Raw genomic sequence first — 15294 nt, 5'->3', positions numbered from 1 at the left:
AATACATACACCTTGAACTCAAAATATATAGGTTACATGGTTTGAAATATGAATAGCTTATTTAGCTTGCGAAAATATTTGTATCGTTTTGGGGTTAATTTTAATATCTTAAAGGGGTATGTATGTACTAATAAAGGAGGATTTCATTATTCTGATGATTTTTTTACAAAGTAGAATAATCTGAAGAATCTCATGTGTTGTAAAAAGAGGTGTGATAATCGGCCTCAAAACACAGCTCTCACACATTCATTTTAATATGTATGTTAAGGGTAATAACCTCTTAAAACGAAAAGTTGTATTTTCATTGCTATTGAAAAATGCTTGCGCTTTTTTTTTTAGCTTCCTCCTGCGCATCTAATCCTTCATAAGTTGTTGCCTAGACGTGCGAGGTCTGGCTTCAGGAAGTTTTTATAACAAACATTTCTAAGCCATCTGGATGCCGGGGCTTGTTGCTAACCACGCTGGGGCCGACTAGGTTGGCATTTCAATTACGCTGCGTCTTAACAGCACTTTTGGCGGCTCTTTTGGGAAGCAAACACGAAAGCAACAACAACCCTCCATCAAGCAAAGAGAAGGGCACATCACAACATTTATCGTACAACTGGCATTCTCCCCCTTCAAGTTATAATTCGACCACACTGCTTATAATTTTGCCGCCAATTGCCTTTGTTAATATTTGCTGCATTCGCAATTTGGCACTCTAATGAAGCCATCACCAGGCAGCCTCAATCCGGAGCCCACTTGGGAGTCTTCCATGCGCGCACTTACCACTTGGGGGTGTCAGTATTTTGCGTGCTCTACACCCCTCCACTCCACTCCACTCCAGACGTTTTGTTTGCCCGGCGTGCGCGATATCGCATTGCAAATCGTGCGACACGTGACCGCAAAAGGCGAAAAAATAAAAAAATATATAAATCGGGCAGCAAAAGTGTCGTCCATGCTTAGAATCTGAGTCTGCCATGCTTAATAGATTTTTGATTTGTTTGTGTGACGTTGGTAAATCCAATTGTGCGACGTGGCGACGATGGCGCTCTGATTGGAATAATGATTTGCCAGAATGCTTCAAATTTATGTTTTGGCCTGGCCTTCAGCTCTCAGCGGAAATTGCAGCTGCGTGGCCACATCCTCAAATACATATAATCGTATATACTGTATACGTATACTCGTATATGTGTACAAATACGCATTGAAAATCAATACGCAGCGCAAACCTAGCAGAATAATTCAATAAAGAAATCAAGAAAACTTGAAAACAAAGCGTGTCCGTATCCATTGCGGCTTCATTTTGTGCTTCAGCTCCAGCCATCCAGCCATCCAGCCAGCCAGGCAGTGAGCCAACCAACCAGTCAGCCAGCGAACATTTTTGTTGAGGGTCAGTCAGTGTGTTGTCTTGTTTTTGTTTTGCAATGCCGGTCCGGGGGGGTTCTAGGTAGAAGATTAAAAGCAAATGAAAGTTTGTGTCTTGCTGCTTTCGGTGCTTTCTTTTCGGGGTAACATTTTACAAATTGTTTCAATTAAAAAGTTTACTGATTTGGCGCACGTGGGCATGAGGATGGCGATGGCGGCTTCTTTGCCATTGGGACTCTTCTTTCTAATCGGCTTTCGAGAACGAAAATGAAGCCAGCGTGCGATTGACACGTGCACGCTCAAATGGTCACTAATTGCCCCAGACAGTTTATATGTTGGCAGATCGAAAGCAGCTACACTAACAACCACAACATCATCTGCCGCAGGGGTAACCACAACGAAGCATTACTCTGTTTTTTTTTTACACGAGTACCCTGTAGGGCAAAAGGGTATACTAGAAAGGTATTGAATGTGACAGACAGAGGCAGACGTGGCAGATCTGATATTATATGTATATAGCATGTACACGTATATTATCAGACAGATGAGACGAAGCTATATACTACAGACCCTCCACCACGAACACAGAGAAACACAACAGCTAGAGACACACTGCTGATCTATAAGCAGATGAAGTTAATGAAGTTAATCATAAACTGTTAGGTGCATAAACCACTTTTAGTAATAATAACTGTTTTTAATTTATTTCACACCACATTACTACTGTACATACTTCGTTTTTTATAGTGTCTTGCCTTCATCTGAAGCTTCATCTTTATCGGTGCACTCTGTATCATCAGGCTGTCAAATAAACGACTCTTGCAATGAACTGTATTTTAGTTGAAGGACTGTGACTGAGAGTTGGGCGGGTGCAGAGTATGAATTAGTCGGGCTTGCTCGTCTTAAATCTTCTCTACTTTTTTTTTTCATTTTTAAAAATTTCATGAATTTTATCTGGCCTTCGCCGAGCATTTTTATAAGTCAACCGTTAATTTGATTGCATAACAAGTTGGGGCTAATTGAAAATTGGGCTGGCAGAGCAGAGCTGAGCAGAGCACAGAACCCAACCAGTCAATTAATTAAATATAATCACACAGAAAGTTGGCGCACATCTGACCTTGTCATTATCGCCAGCGTATCGTCAATGTGGCGTAAAGGCGAACAATTTGGAGGCGCTAATTAATTTAATTGATTTAAGCATTTTCGCCTTTGCTAACCACATGTGCATTGAGTGCATTATCTGTTTGTTTGTTCAAATAAAATTGACTTGTAATTAAAAAGTTTTTGTAGTTGCTTGAAAGAAACCCTAGAGTGCATCAATGTGTGTGTGTGTGTGTGTGTATGGTGATGCGCAAGTTTTTTCCAAACAATAGCTGCCAATAGTGAAAAAGGAAGGATGCGGAGCAAGTACGGCTTATAACATACTATTATGTTAATAAACAAGTGAAAACACTAGAGTCGGGTAACCCGACAACTATGTAGAATAATTAATTAATTATAAGTCCATAAAATATAAATAAAAAACAAACAATAAAAACATAATTATACAAAAAAATGTTGAAGTGCTGAGGTCGGGTTCGGGTTCGAGTTCTTCACATTTACATCGGAATTGTGTAAATGTTGCCTATGTGTTTCTGTGCATGAGTATGTGTGCAGTACAGAATTGGACAGAGATAACTATTAGGGCTTCCTTTCAAATGGACCTACTTGATAAAACTTGGTTCATCAAGACAATAAACTGTGTGTAAAATTTCGTGCCTCTAGCTGTAATAGTTTCTGAGATCTACGAACGGACGAACAGAGTATAAAAGTGTTTTTTGATTTTAGGGGAAATTTTCTCTTTCATGTTTTTGCGAATTTACTTGCTAGTATAAGAGTCGAGTTGGAAGACTCTTATATCAACTCACGTATGACACGCAATGTTGCACTGACCTAGGTCATTACAAAGCTTACTATATATAGTTGGATTAGTGCATATCAAGTCGGTAAACTGGAGTGGCACGGGAATAAAGCTTAACACCTTTAATACAATTAACATTATTGTAGACCAATTTAATGAAATCCTTCTACAATAGTTATAAAGTTCATGTATATTTTAGGCAAATAATTTTGCATCATGTTATGAGGACTTTTTTTTTAATGTAAGTAAGAATTGTATAGAGCTTCAGATTATATTTTTATTAATAGTTCTTAATATATAGATATATAGTGTCCTTACGAATTCTTAGTATTAAAAATCTAAGTAAGTTTTTAAATTGTTCAGTTTTCATAATTCACAAAGATAAGAATTAAAAAATTAAAAAAAAAACTATAAACTATAGATAGATTTAAAAAGAATCAAGCAGCTTCTTACTTAAAAAATATAAACAAACATAAGACACATGCTGCAACAATTTCGTGCACCAGTAATTCTTTCAGAAACTTACATACGTATAGCGCTCTTTACCTCGAAGAGTATCTTTTACAATAGCGTGCTCTTTTTTGTGGCGTTTGTGGTGTTGAGGTGCCTGCCGAAGCGTGGGACGAAGACAGCTTCGTGCGGCTGTTGGCAGACATTGGCATTAGCCGAATTCTTGTTCTGCCTTGGCCACGAGCGTTCAGTTCTATCCTGAAAGTCGAGTGCGAAGCACGCGTTTTTGATTTATAGTGCGGTGTCGGTGTATCTGAATAATGTGTGTAGCGCAAGGGCTTAATGAGTTTGAACCTCTACCATAACAACAGTAACAACAACGATAAAAACAACAACATCAAGTGGATTGTCAAGTGTGCGTGTGTCACAGATTGTTGTGCTTCGAAAGTGCAATCAGAGTACAATGCAATTAGTTGAGTAATCAGTTACAAGCCGATTTGCTTCGCATGTCAACAAAAACCGCTAGAGAAATTGAATCAATTCGAAAGGAACGCTGCTTCAACGACATCACAACGAAGCATTCGTCGTTCAATCACTGTTGATGATTGGGACCGTGACAGATAAATAGTCAAAGGAACATCAGAAACCCATTTTGTAAATTTTCGGAATAGACAGCCAGCGTGTGCTACAAGTTTTTGCATCAATTGACAGCAACAATAACAGTATCGGTCTACTGAAATGAAAACATTTCCGTGCTTGCTATATAGCGTGTGAAAAGCGAAAGTGTTGTCACTACAGGCGACAAGATAAATTACTCAAAGTATGATAACCCAAATGACAACAAAATTGCGTTAGTTTTGTTGTTGTTGTAGGCGCTCATCTGGGCGATAATCCTTGGAAGGTATGTAATTACTCTGTCTGGGTTATAAATTACTAGTCGTGTGTTTGTAAATTAGTGCGCGCGTGTGTGCAGGAAAGCATTGCATACTTTTTGGCCGCCGCGTTAAAAGCACATTGCGTGATTTATGGTGTTGTGATTGAAATGTGCGTGTGTACGTGAGTGCGGCGAGCGCGTGAAAACAATTGTGTAGCACCAAATGAGTAGCAAGAACTTTTGAAACAAAAGTGTGAAAAACACGATTTAAAAGAAAGAAAAAGAAAGAAGAATTTAAATCACAAAATAACATTACAACACAAAATAAGATTTTGACGCATCAGCGCATAAACAAGCAAATAAAATTTGTTTATCAGTTTCAGGATACAAAAAAAAGAGAATAAAGTTTACCACGTGCGCCCGCGTAAAGTGCGGAAAGTGCGAAGAAATGATCAGCTTCTGGTTGAAAGAAGAAGGAAAAAATATGTAAAGAAAAAACAATGGGAATAACAGCAAGGAACACGCAACGCTGAGCAAGCACTTTGGAAAGCACTAAAAACACGCAATAGAACGCGTACCATAGGCAACGAACAAGATAAGCAAAAATACAGAAGATAGAATTGCCTGTATAAGGCGGCAGTTCATTTTGCAATTGGTCCCGTGTGAGCGTTTAACACAGCAACAACAACAACAACAACAACAACAGCAACTAGGGCCAATAGCAAGAGCGATAAAAAGCGGAAACTGGCGTTACCGAATTACAAAACACGGCATCTACGTTTGTTATATATTTATGTGGGTCAGTGTTCTCTATATATAATTTGTCGCAATCATTAGTGGGCCCTTTCACAAGGCTGACCACAAACTCTCATCGAAAGCTGCGAATTGCTGACGCTTTTCTGCGCAATAAGCGTGAATTTCTGCAACACAACAACAAGTGTAAGAGCCAAGAACAGTAACAAGCAACACCATAAACGACAAAGCGTCTCCGCAATAATAATAAAGTACGGATAACAACAACGTCTACAAGACGCCAAATTCAAAATGTACGCCCACGCACATTTCAGAGCCCGATCCAAACAGCACCACCACCAGCAGCCGCAGTCAGCCACTTTTGGATTACTCTACCAATGGCTCAGCTGGCTGATTTTGTGCGCCGAGATTAAAGGTGAGTGTGTTCGCAAGGTCGGGCATTCTACAATTCGCATTTGGTATCTTGTGCCGGGCTTTTTAATTAAATAATCCAATTTATTTCCATTTAATTTCTAATTAAATTTAATTTGTGTGTGTGTATGCTCGAGAGTCCTAATTGCTGCTGCCCTTGAGTCCTGCCCCTGGCTGATATTTTCTTTTCCTTTCTGTCGTTTTGCATTTCCCGTTCAATTTCCGCGCTTTGGCGTTTGTATGAAAAAGGGCGTCAAACGTAAGCGCGACACAAAACAAGAAAAAATAAAAAAGGGAGGGAGAAAGAACGAGGGAATGTTTCACAATTGAAATTCTTTAATTTTTGTGCGAGGAATTTCAATTTGCCCGGCGCCGCAGTGCACAAAAGTTTTGCTCACCAAAAAAGCCAGGAAAGTTGTTAGAGCCAATGTATTTGTGTGTACTGCTTGCTTACTCCTTCCGGACCCGTTCGTAACGGCCACATGTTTGTTAAAGGTTTTTCCTCGTGTTCCTTCCCGATTAATGGCACAACAACAACATTTTTTGACGGTATGGTTATGGCATGCGTCGCAATCCATTCGCGAGTTAATTGTGCTTGACTTTTTCACGATGTGGCGTGCCGCTTGGATTAAAAGCTACTAGCCGCATTATTTTTGTTGGCCTTGTTGTTATTGTAGATACTCGTATAATAAAATGCTCTCGGAAATTATGTAAACTGCCGTTTTGCATAATTATTTCATATATACGAGTTGTATGCCGTGCGCATGCAATTAAATGCGTGCGCTCCTGAAAGCAAACACCAGAAATATGTACAAATGGGCTTTTTGTACGGAGCAATAAATGATTTTTATGCAAAACGCACACATCGCACATGCCATTTCTTCTTGTCCTTCTATTTTTTTTTTGAAGAACCCAAAACCAAAAACCAAATGCAATTGCAAACTGTTTGCGGCAAATGTGTCGTTCTGTCGTCCTGCTTCATTCATACACGCGCACACACACATATACTATATTAGTTTTAACATATGTATGAGTGAATGCATGTAAGTGTGCGTAGGTTTGAAGGTCGTGCCAGCAATCAGTTTGAGTGTTGAGTGCTGCTGGACCGGGCATGTGGGCGTGGGCCCCTGAACTGACTCTGAATGGCGCCCATCAGCTTAACACTTGTAGTCTGGCTAACGCCGGCGATAGACATAGCCCGGCCATGACACTGAGAAAATTGTAGGTGACTGGATTTAGCAATGACAAAATTCCATGAAACCATATTCATTTGAAATCCTATAATTGTTCGTGAAGTATTTGGGGATGGAAGCAGTGCATCAAAGTTTCTTGACCGTTGGTTCACGTTTTCTCCATTTAAATTTTCTTTGCTTTAATTTTGAATATTTAACTTCAAAACGTTATTTTTTAGCCAGATGAATGAGAAATACCAGATGTAACAATTTCAAGGAAAAAGGCAGAGAAATAAAAGAGCTTTTTATCTAGTCTTTATAATTGGTTTTTGGAACATATCTCCTTTCTATCAACTAAAAAGACAGCCCTCGTCTTAAAAATGTAATGAACACAATTATACTGTCAACGAAACTCAACTTATATACTAAGAATATGCATTTTAATACATTTTATCAAGCTGACCAATTCAATCAAGTAAAAGGATAAAAAAGTAATTGGATTAAACCTTTTGCAGATGCAGTCTGCGCTAACTGGACTGCTGTGCATTCAAGAGTGCATATAAATAAACAATAAACTTTCTCCAATTATGTTCGGCTTTAAGCTATTTTAAAACGAGATATTTATGTTGAGAATTTGTAAAATGAATTTTTCTAACTGCAGGCGACGCTGGCAGGCGGCAGCTGAACAAATGTCGAGCGCAGGGCCATCTCACAAACACTTTCATGTGTTTATGCAAAAACATATACAAGTATATATATATATATATATATATATATATATATATATATATATATATATATATATATATATATATATATATATATTTCTATACATATATGAAAGTATCTACATATAATGCATCGTAACACTGACACAAAATTTCATTTTCAATTCAGGCATGTGCTTGGGTGCCTGAGAAAAATGGACAGCCGGAAAATGAAAAGTGCACAAGAGTTAGAGAGAGCTGAAAAGAAACAAAAAATACAACTAAACTAAACACACACACACACACACATGTAACATAGCGTAACAGACCAACTAACGAGAGCCAGACACTTGTAAATGCATGACGTTGTCATTGCCGTTGCCTGAGCAAGTGCGAGTATTTGTAGTTGCTGTTTGCTGATGCTGTAGTTGTTGGTGTTGTTGCTTCAGGCCAGTGTTGCTGCCTTTGGTCAGGGTCGTCAGTCATTGCAGCTGGCATATGAAGTTGTTGTTGTTACACTTGTTGTTTATGCAACAACCGCAAACAAACACATATTTGTGTGTGTGTGTGAGTGTGTTTCTCTCTCTATATATTTGTCAGTTGTCCCCTGTCCCTTTATCGGTGAAGTACATGCAATTCTTTCAACGTACGTTTTTCGCACTCAAGTACGAGTAGTTTCATATTTTGCTGCTCATTTAATTTGCTCCCCCATCATCATACAAAGCACATTTCATCACAATCATCATTTTGTCTTTGTGCCTGTCGTCGACATACATATTGTTTGCCATCCCCGCGCTTTGTAATTTTGCAAATGAAATGCTTTGAAATGCAATTTTCTACAATTTGTTGCATTGTTTGCCATTTACTTGCAACGGCACTTCATTTTGCTAAAAGCTATTTTCCAGCTGAAAACGCACTGTCGGAATTCAAAAGACTTGGTTGCTTGAATTTAATTGAAACATTTGTTCTGCAATGCACTGCAAAGGTAAATAACTGAAGTAATTCATGTGAGTTTGAAAATGTAAATATATAAATAAGTTTTACATAATGATTTTTTTTTTTTATTTTTATTGTTTGGCCGGCTCGAGGTCAGAGTAAGAAAAACCAATTTATTTAATTTTCTTTTCTTTTTCCGATATATTTCGGTTACGCCACCGAAATATATCGGAAAAAGAAAAGAAAATTAAATAAATTGGTTTTTCTTACTCTGACCTCGAGCCGGCCAAACAATAAAAATAACTATGAGGAAGGTCACCAAAATACTCAACAGTTTTACATAATGTTGAAGGGGGACTAAACACCAAGTTTACTCAATTTATAAATCCAAATAGATGAAAAGTATGTATGTCTATGCTATAAAAGCCAGTTTTGATCGCCAAATAAGTCATAACTAAGAACTCCATGTAACTTGTCTGCAAAACAAACCAAAAGCTTACTCCCCGAGACAAACAAATATGTTATTCGTCGTAGCTCAACGTTTCATGTCCAAAATTTTGTGCGTTGCAAGCGTTTTCAAAACTCCAACATAGTACAAGTATACTCTAAACGACTGTATCTGATGTGTTTACCACATCCGACTCCTGCTGGTTGCAAACATGGGGCGAAAAACAGGACGAGTGTTGATGTTAGCATTGCAGTGGCAACACATGAAAAATGTTGGCTTTCAAATGGCTGTCGGAGCAAAGTTTGCAAATACGTATAGTAGAGAGCCGTAAGTACAGCTAGTCGTCTTCAAAATAATATTTTACCTCTTTTTCGGCAGTCTGTGTGTAAATACAATTAAAATTATTTATGAGAATGGCTGTGGCCAATTATCGTATATATTCCACATAGGATTTTAATTTGGAGGTGCGAATGTGATTTTTCCTGGTTTATCAGAAAAAAAGGGGTTTCTACACTTCCCTCTTGTTATGGGGTAGATTTTTTTTTTGGTGAATAAGCTTGTACTTGTAACACCCAGCAGGAGGAATGTTAGATCACATGAATATGAAAATGATAGTGAAAATACTTCGCGCCTTGGCTCCTTCCATCACGTTCATACTTGTAGTTACTAATTAATGAGACCTGTTCATGCAAATTTTTAACCTGTGCTACAAGCATTCATGGGGGGTGAAACAGAATATATATCTTACAATAAAATACGTGATTTTGGTAGTGAATACATTTTTACGATCCTCGTGACTGCAGCCCCATATTGGTACTGTACTTTTACTACTCCGAAACATTCTTAAAGATTTGAATGAGTTAATCTTGGTAGCTACGAGTACTGGTAACAAAACTGTTGCTTTTTGAATGCCGGACTTGCTGCGAGCAGTTGATGTTTTCCTGAACTATTATAATAAGTTTTTAGTGCGGCACTACAATTGTCAACCCAGGACTGTCCCGGAAAATACAGTTATGCAGTTTTAGAAAAGTTAGCCGACTATTCCTAAATTTCAGCTAAAAAATTGCACCGATTTAATATCCAAACTGGCCATAGTGACTGAAAAAATCGTTATTTAAAAGAGTCTGATGTGTTCGGTTAGCTAACTAAATAGTTTTAGCTTGTATTTAATATTTATTTCCTTTAGATGTGCACAGATATGCGAAATTGATTTCAGTAGATAAGAGTTGGCGCTTAAATAAATGCAATTGCAATTATATTGTTAAAATATTTTGCATGAATTGTGTTGCACGCAGTTAGGAAAAACATTTCTATAAACATTAATTAAATGCCCCAAAAGTGGTAAATATTATAAAAACCAATAATAAAAAGTTACATTTATATTAAAACACAGACTTCTGTGCACAAACACGCATATGCGTATGTATATATTATGTATATGTATGCATATGTATTTTTAAGCGACATTGCGTAAATGTGTATGCTTTTTTTAAATTTTTGTGTGTATTTGTAAAGCAACAAATGCAAATTGTAGTTATTTACTCAGCTGTTCGTCATTCAATGCAAACAAATACGCGGCTGGCGAATTTTTTGTCTGCCCGCATATTTATAAGTTTTCGAATACTATATGCTTATAGGATTTTTTATCAGAAGCTGAAAAAGCGCCGGGATTTTGCACAAATGCAGTTTAAAACATTTGCAATATACGAGATTCACATTTGATTTGTAAAATAATAAAATATCACCATATAGATTTTTATTTGTAGCTATAATGTCAACAAATTACAAATGTAAATAAATAAACAACTAATAACTCGATGGAAAATAGTAGGAAACCGGTCTGAAGAGTAGCGGGAGGGAAAAGGGTAAGTAAAATTGCGATAAGTTGTGCTTTTTGGCATATTGCTTTCAATCTTATGTTCGTGCCTTTCTGTTGAGCCGACAAACCATCGCCTCAGCCGTCAAAGCATCAACAGCAACTTGATGGGAGGCAATGCGTGCTGCTCGACTGAAGCAGAAGAAAACTAATGAGCTGCGGCAGTGACAATCACGAAAAGCCTGAGAGCGTTGCTTGACAGACCGCATGACAGGCGTATGTGTCAGACTGATGCATGAGGGGCCCACAAAGCAGGGGGGGGGGGCGCGGGTTGTCCACACACGAAAAAGCAAGTATGTGGCTGTGACTGTGGGTGTTGCCGTTGCTGTGGCACGCACAATTGCGAGTCAAATCGTCGGTGGTGTTGACAGCGTCCCGAAAAGTATGCAACCTACACGCACATGCCTTCCAGCCAGGCTGGGTGAGTGAGTGAATGGAAATGGGTTTGCGACTGGGAGTGTGAGTGCGAGTGGCTTTAGACTTTTGTTCATCAAATTCGCACAACATAAAAATCTGAAAATGTTTTCAGTACTGCTCGAGGCAAGCACTAATAATAATAAGGCACAGCTTCTTTTAATCCAAAAATCGGTTTGCATAAGTGTTTCGTCTGCGCTGAAGCTATATAATTCTGACTATTCCTTATCCATATGAAAATATCTTGTAATTATTTTTCCTTTTGTCATTCATTTCGCACAGCCTATGCATAACAAAAATATTACATAAACGGTTTAAAGCTATATAACAAAAACGTTTCCAACTCTTCAATTTGTATTTCCAATCAAGTAGAATATCTTGAATTTCAGAGCATGCTTTTATTTCTGTTTTATTTATTTATGTATATATATACAAATGTATTCTATTTGCATTCATCTGTAAACGTTCTTAAGCACTTTTCCATTTGCTTTTACCTGACATTTGTGTAAAGCTTCTTTACTTTCAGACTTTAGTTTGAAAAGCCAATCATTTCCCCATATAGTTGTGACATGTCCAACTTAATAAGTAAAAGTAAAGTTTGTAACTTATCATACATGTGTGTATGTATATATTTATAGCTGCTCGTATATTTTGTCCAGTTGCGATAGATCGGTTGTTTTGTATTTTGCTAAGCATTGGCTCGTGCGTGCCCATAATATTTTTCACCAGCGACTAAAAACTGAAATTGTTTCTTATTTTTTAGTACTATTTCAAAAAAAAAAGTTGTTGGGCGTGTGAGGGTAAAGACACAATTCCTTCCCAAGAACTTGACATATTTCCCTGTTTTCAGCATTTTAGTCACGTAACTTGCGTTTCATGCAAGAAAAACAAAATAAATGTATGTATGGCTGAATGTGTTCCGTTTCAGCTAATTTTCGAGAGCCAACAAATATACAGAATTAAATTTACGCACGTCGCATACTTGGAAAATAGAAAGAGAGAAATGGTAGCATGATGCTATCAGACCTTTCAGCCAAATACATTTTTACGCAGAGTTATTATATTATTTTTTAAAGCTCACATTGTCTATTTTTTGGCCTTGATAAAGTATTATATTTATGGGGAGTGCAACCTTGAAAACGTGGGCATTGCCATTACAAAGAGCTCTCAAAATCAAACTTTAACAGCTGCTCTGCGTCCCAGCTCAATTTTTAAGCCCTTCACTAAGACGTTACCTACATTCATATGTATGTATATACTTGTATGTACATATATGCACGGCTAGATGTATTGTACGCTTGTCATAAAAGAGAAACACATACCAACACATCTACCCGTATTTTGGAAGTTTATGTTCCGTCGATATGGGCAAATAACTCGCTGGGAGCATAAACCAGTTGCTCGGCTCTAAAAAAAATCTTGTAGGCCTCAACGATTTTGTTGCAATACAAGCTCATTTCGTTTTATTAGCACACATCTTAGCACCAATACACTTATACACTCACATGTACATACACCCTCACACCCATTCACACACGGTTCAGTTAGAGGCACGTCATTGAATTGTAACATTGCCTGCGATGTGTTAGAATTGTTGCATACCTTAGGGCGCGCTACTAACCTACATGGAACGACATTGCTTTGCATGCGCCAAAGACGGCTGTGTTTGCTTTTGCCGTTTTATTAAAAATTCCACACAAAAACACACATACACCAGCCTAAACAATAACAAAATCCACGGTGAAGCCTATGTACGTGCAACCTTAAAATAAAATAAATTTGTTCTGTTTTAACGGTATTGTCCTTTTTATGTGTTCACTGATCTAGGTATAATTAATAAAATGTGCTCACAAGTTCCACCAATTTTATGGAGGATCTATGAAAAATTTAATGCAGAGGTTTTTTTTATATAGTGTTGCTGCTGTGATAATATTAATGAAATCGAATTCTAAAATATAAATGATATATACTTGTAATTCTACTAAGAAAAAAGAGAAGCTTTACATAATTTTGAATTAAAACCATTTTATTTATAGCTGATAGTAATGCGAATAGTATTGATATATACCTCTAAACTAAGTTCAAATATGGATTCACAATCCAATTCATGGATTCGACCTTCATTTAATAATTGTCAACATAGGTGATTTTTACTGTAAATGAAGATGTGCTTAAGCAGGTTTAGGGGCGGACACTTCTATTGCCTCAAACTAGAAGGCAGGCAACTACAAAATAACAACAACGAAAACAAGAGCAATTGTCGTCGGTTTTTAGTGTTGTTGCTGTGGAAGTTTTATTGCTTTGTCATTCCAACATATTTCACACAGCGACACATCAGCGTCATCTAAGAATAAGCAGCCTCTCGCGTCATCCTTTCCATTTCCAGAAACGTTACTGCGGCATTGGTTTTTCATCCTTTCGACGCCTTTGACGCCTTTGTCGTTGTCGCCGACTCCGTCGACGTTGCTTTTTATTTATTTATTTTGCACATACCAAATGTAAATGTTGTTGTTGCTGTTTCTTCCTCGGCTTCTCCTAGTTCTGCTGTCGGCAACTTTGCTCGGCGCCCAAAGGGCTGGCATATTTCTCATGCTCTCGCGCGTGTCATATTTATTTAGTTCGTCTTGAGCATACGTGAGTGCCTGAACGTATGTATGTACTCGTATGTATGTATGTAAGTATGTTTGCAAGTTTGTATGTGTGTGTGTTTCAATACGTGCGTGCGCACAATTTCCAATTGTGTTGATGTGTCATTTCCTATTGCGTCGCTTCTGTTACGTACATATATTTGTTTGTATGTATTTGCGGGCAAAAGCTTTTCATTTCCTTTACTTTTGTCAAAAGTTTGTCGCCACATGACGACACTCAGTCACAATACTCACACACACTCATACACGTATACAAATAGGCAGGCACATCAAATGAATACATGTCGCCCCTTTATTCTGTTGTGGCGCATGTCCTGCTTATGTCCTTTGATATGCTAAATCTGTCAAGTTCCATGCGCTTCTCATAAGTAAATCAGCTTAAGGCATGCTGTGCATTAATGCTTCATTGATTGCAAATTCTTCATCTGCTGACATACTCATATCAGTTGGCTTATTTACAAATCATGCATATGATTCTTGAGTTAAACCTGTTGCGCTCACATATAAATACGTGTATATTGGACGCCAGACGGTGCGTAATGTAAATGATTCACATTTTTTCATTAAAGCAATATTGGAAGCTTGAGTTAAGTCTGAAAGAAGTGTTCAAATATTTGACACTGTCCAAAGTGTGGACTGATATTAATCAATTTTATGTTACGGCCAATATTCCTTTGTTGTTGCATTGAAATGTCAAACCATCGCCAACAGCTTTCATAACATATATTATTTGTGTCTGTTAACGGCAGTCAAACTTTTAAGATTAAAATTTAAGTCTAATTTTAAAATGAATTCATTAATGTACGATTATGGGGACTGATACGTATGTATATACACGTATATAAGTAATTTTTCTATTTAATATTGCTACTGTTTTCGTCATATACGGGTACGAGAATGTGCCAATTATTTTTGTGTGGTTTCATGTGCTTGATTTCATGTGCTTGTGTGGAAAAAAAACAAGCGCATTGATTAATTGGCAAATTGGTAGCGTTACATTTGATCTGCGCCAACTGCTGTGCATATAAATAACAGGACAAATGGGGAAAAAAAAAACGTTCCTATATTTCAAACTGTGAACGCGAATTGACATGACTTACATTTATGGCGCTTGTCGAGCTACATTTTTATGGTTCTGCTGAACAATTATGTGCAGTTGTTGCTTCACAAATGGTTGCCCACGTTTGGGATCACTGAACTTTACACAGGACGCCATACGCCCCTTATTTCAGTTCGCATTCATATTGAAAGAAAAAAAACACTCACATACTACACGCCTGCGTTGCAGGCCAGAAAACAAACACGAGTGCAACAACAGATGCTGCGGCTTATGCGGCTGCTGTTGCCCCCAACGCGCC

The 15294-nt window shown here is 37.7% G+C and overlaps 1 protein-coding gene across 1 annotated transcript in view; it reads left to right on the top strand.

Moving 5' to 3' along the window:
- The first annotated feature begins 4982 nt into the window (after nucleotides 1-4982).
- The window catches only part of LOC115620013 (zwei Ig domain protein zig-8), a 77927-nt gene continuing 67615 nt past the window's right edge, over nucleotides 4983-15294 (top strand). Inside the window, exon 1 of the mRNA XM_030513114.1 lies at nucleotides 4983-5739. Within this exon, the coding sequence (XP_030368974.1) occupies nucleotides 5616-5739 (124 nt within the window). The 5' untranslated portion in view covers nucleotides 4983-5615. The remainder of the gene's footprint in view (nucleotides 5740-15294) is intronic.

This window comes from Scaptodrosophila lebanonensis, unplaced genomic scaffold (genome assembly GCF_003285725.1).
Source record: "Scaptodrosophila lebanonensis strain 11010-0011.00,11010-0021.00 unplaced genomic scaffold, SlebRS2 tig00000001-arrow-pilon, whole genome shotgun sequence".
In the NCBI taxonomy this organism is placed as follows: Eukaryota; Metazoa; Arthropoda; class Insecta; order Diptera; family Drosophilidae; genus Scaptodrosophila; species Scaptodrosophila lebanonensis.
The sequence above is the reverse complement of the archived record's forward strand: the minus strand, read 5'-3'. Positions and strand labels throughout refer to the sequence as shown.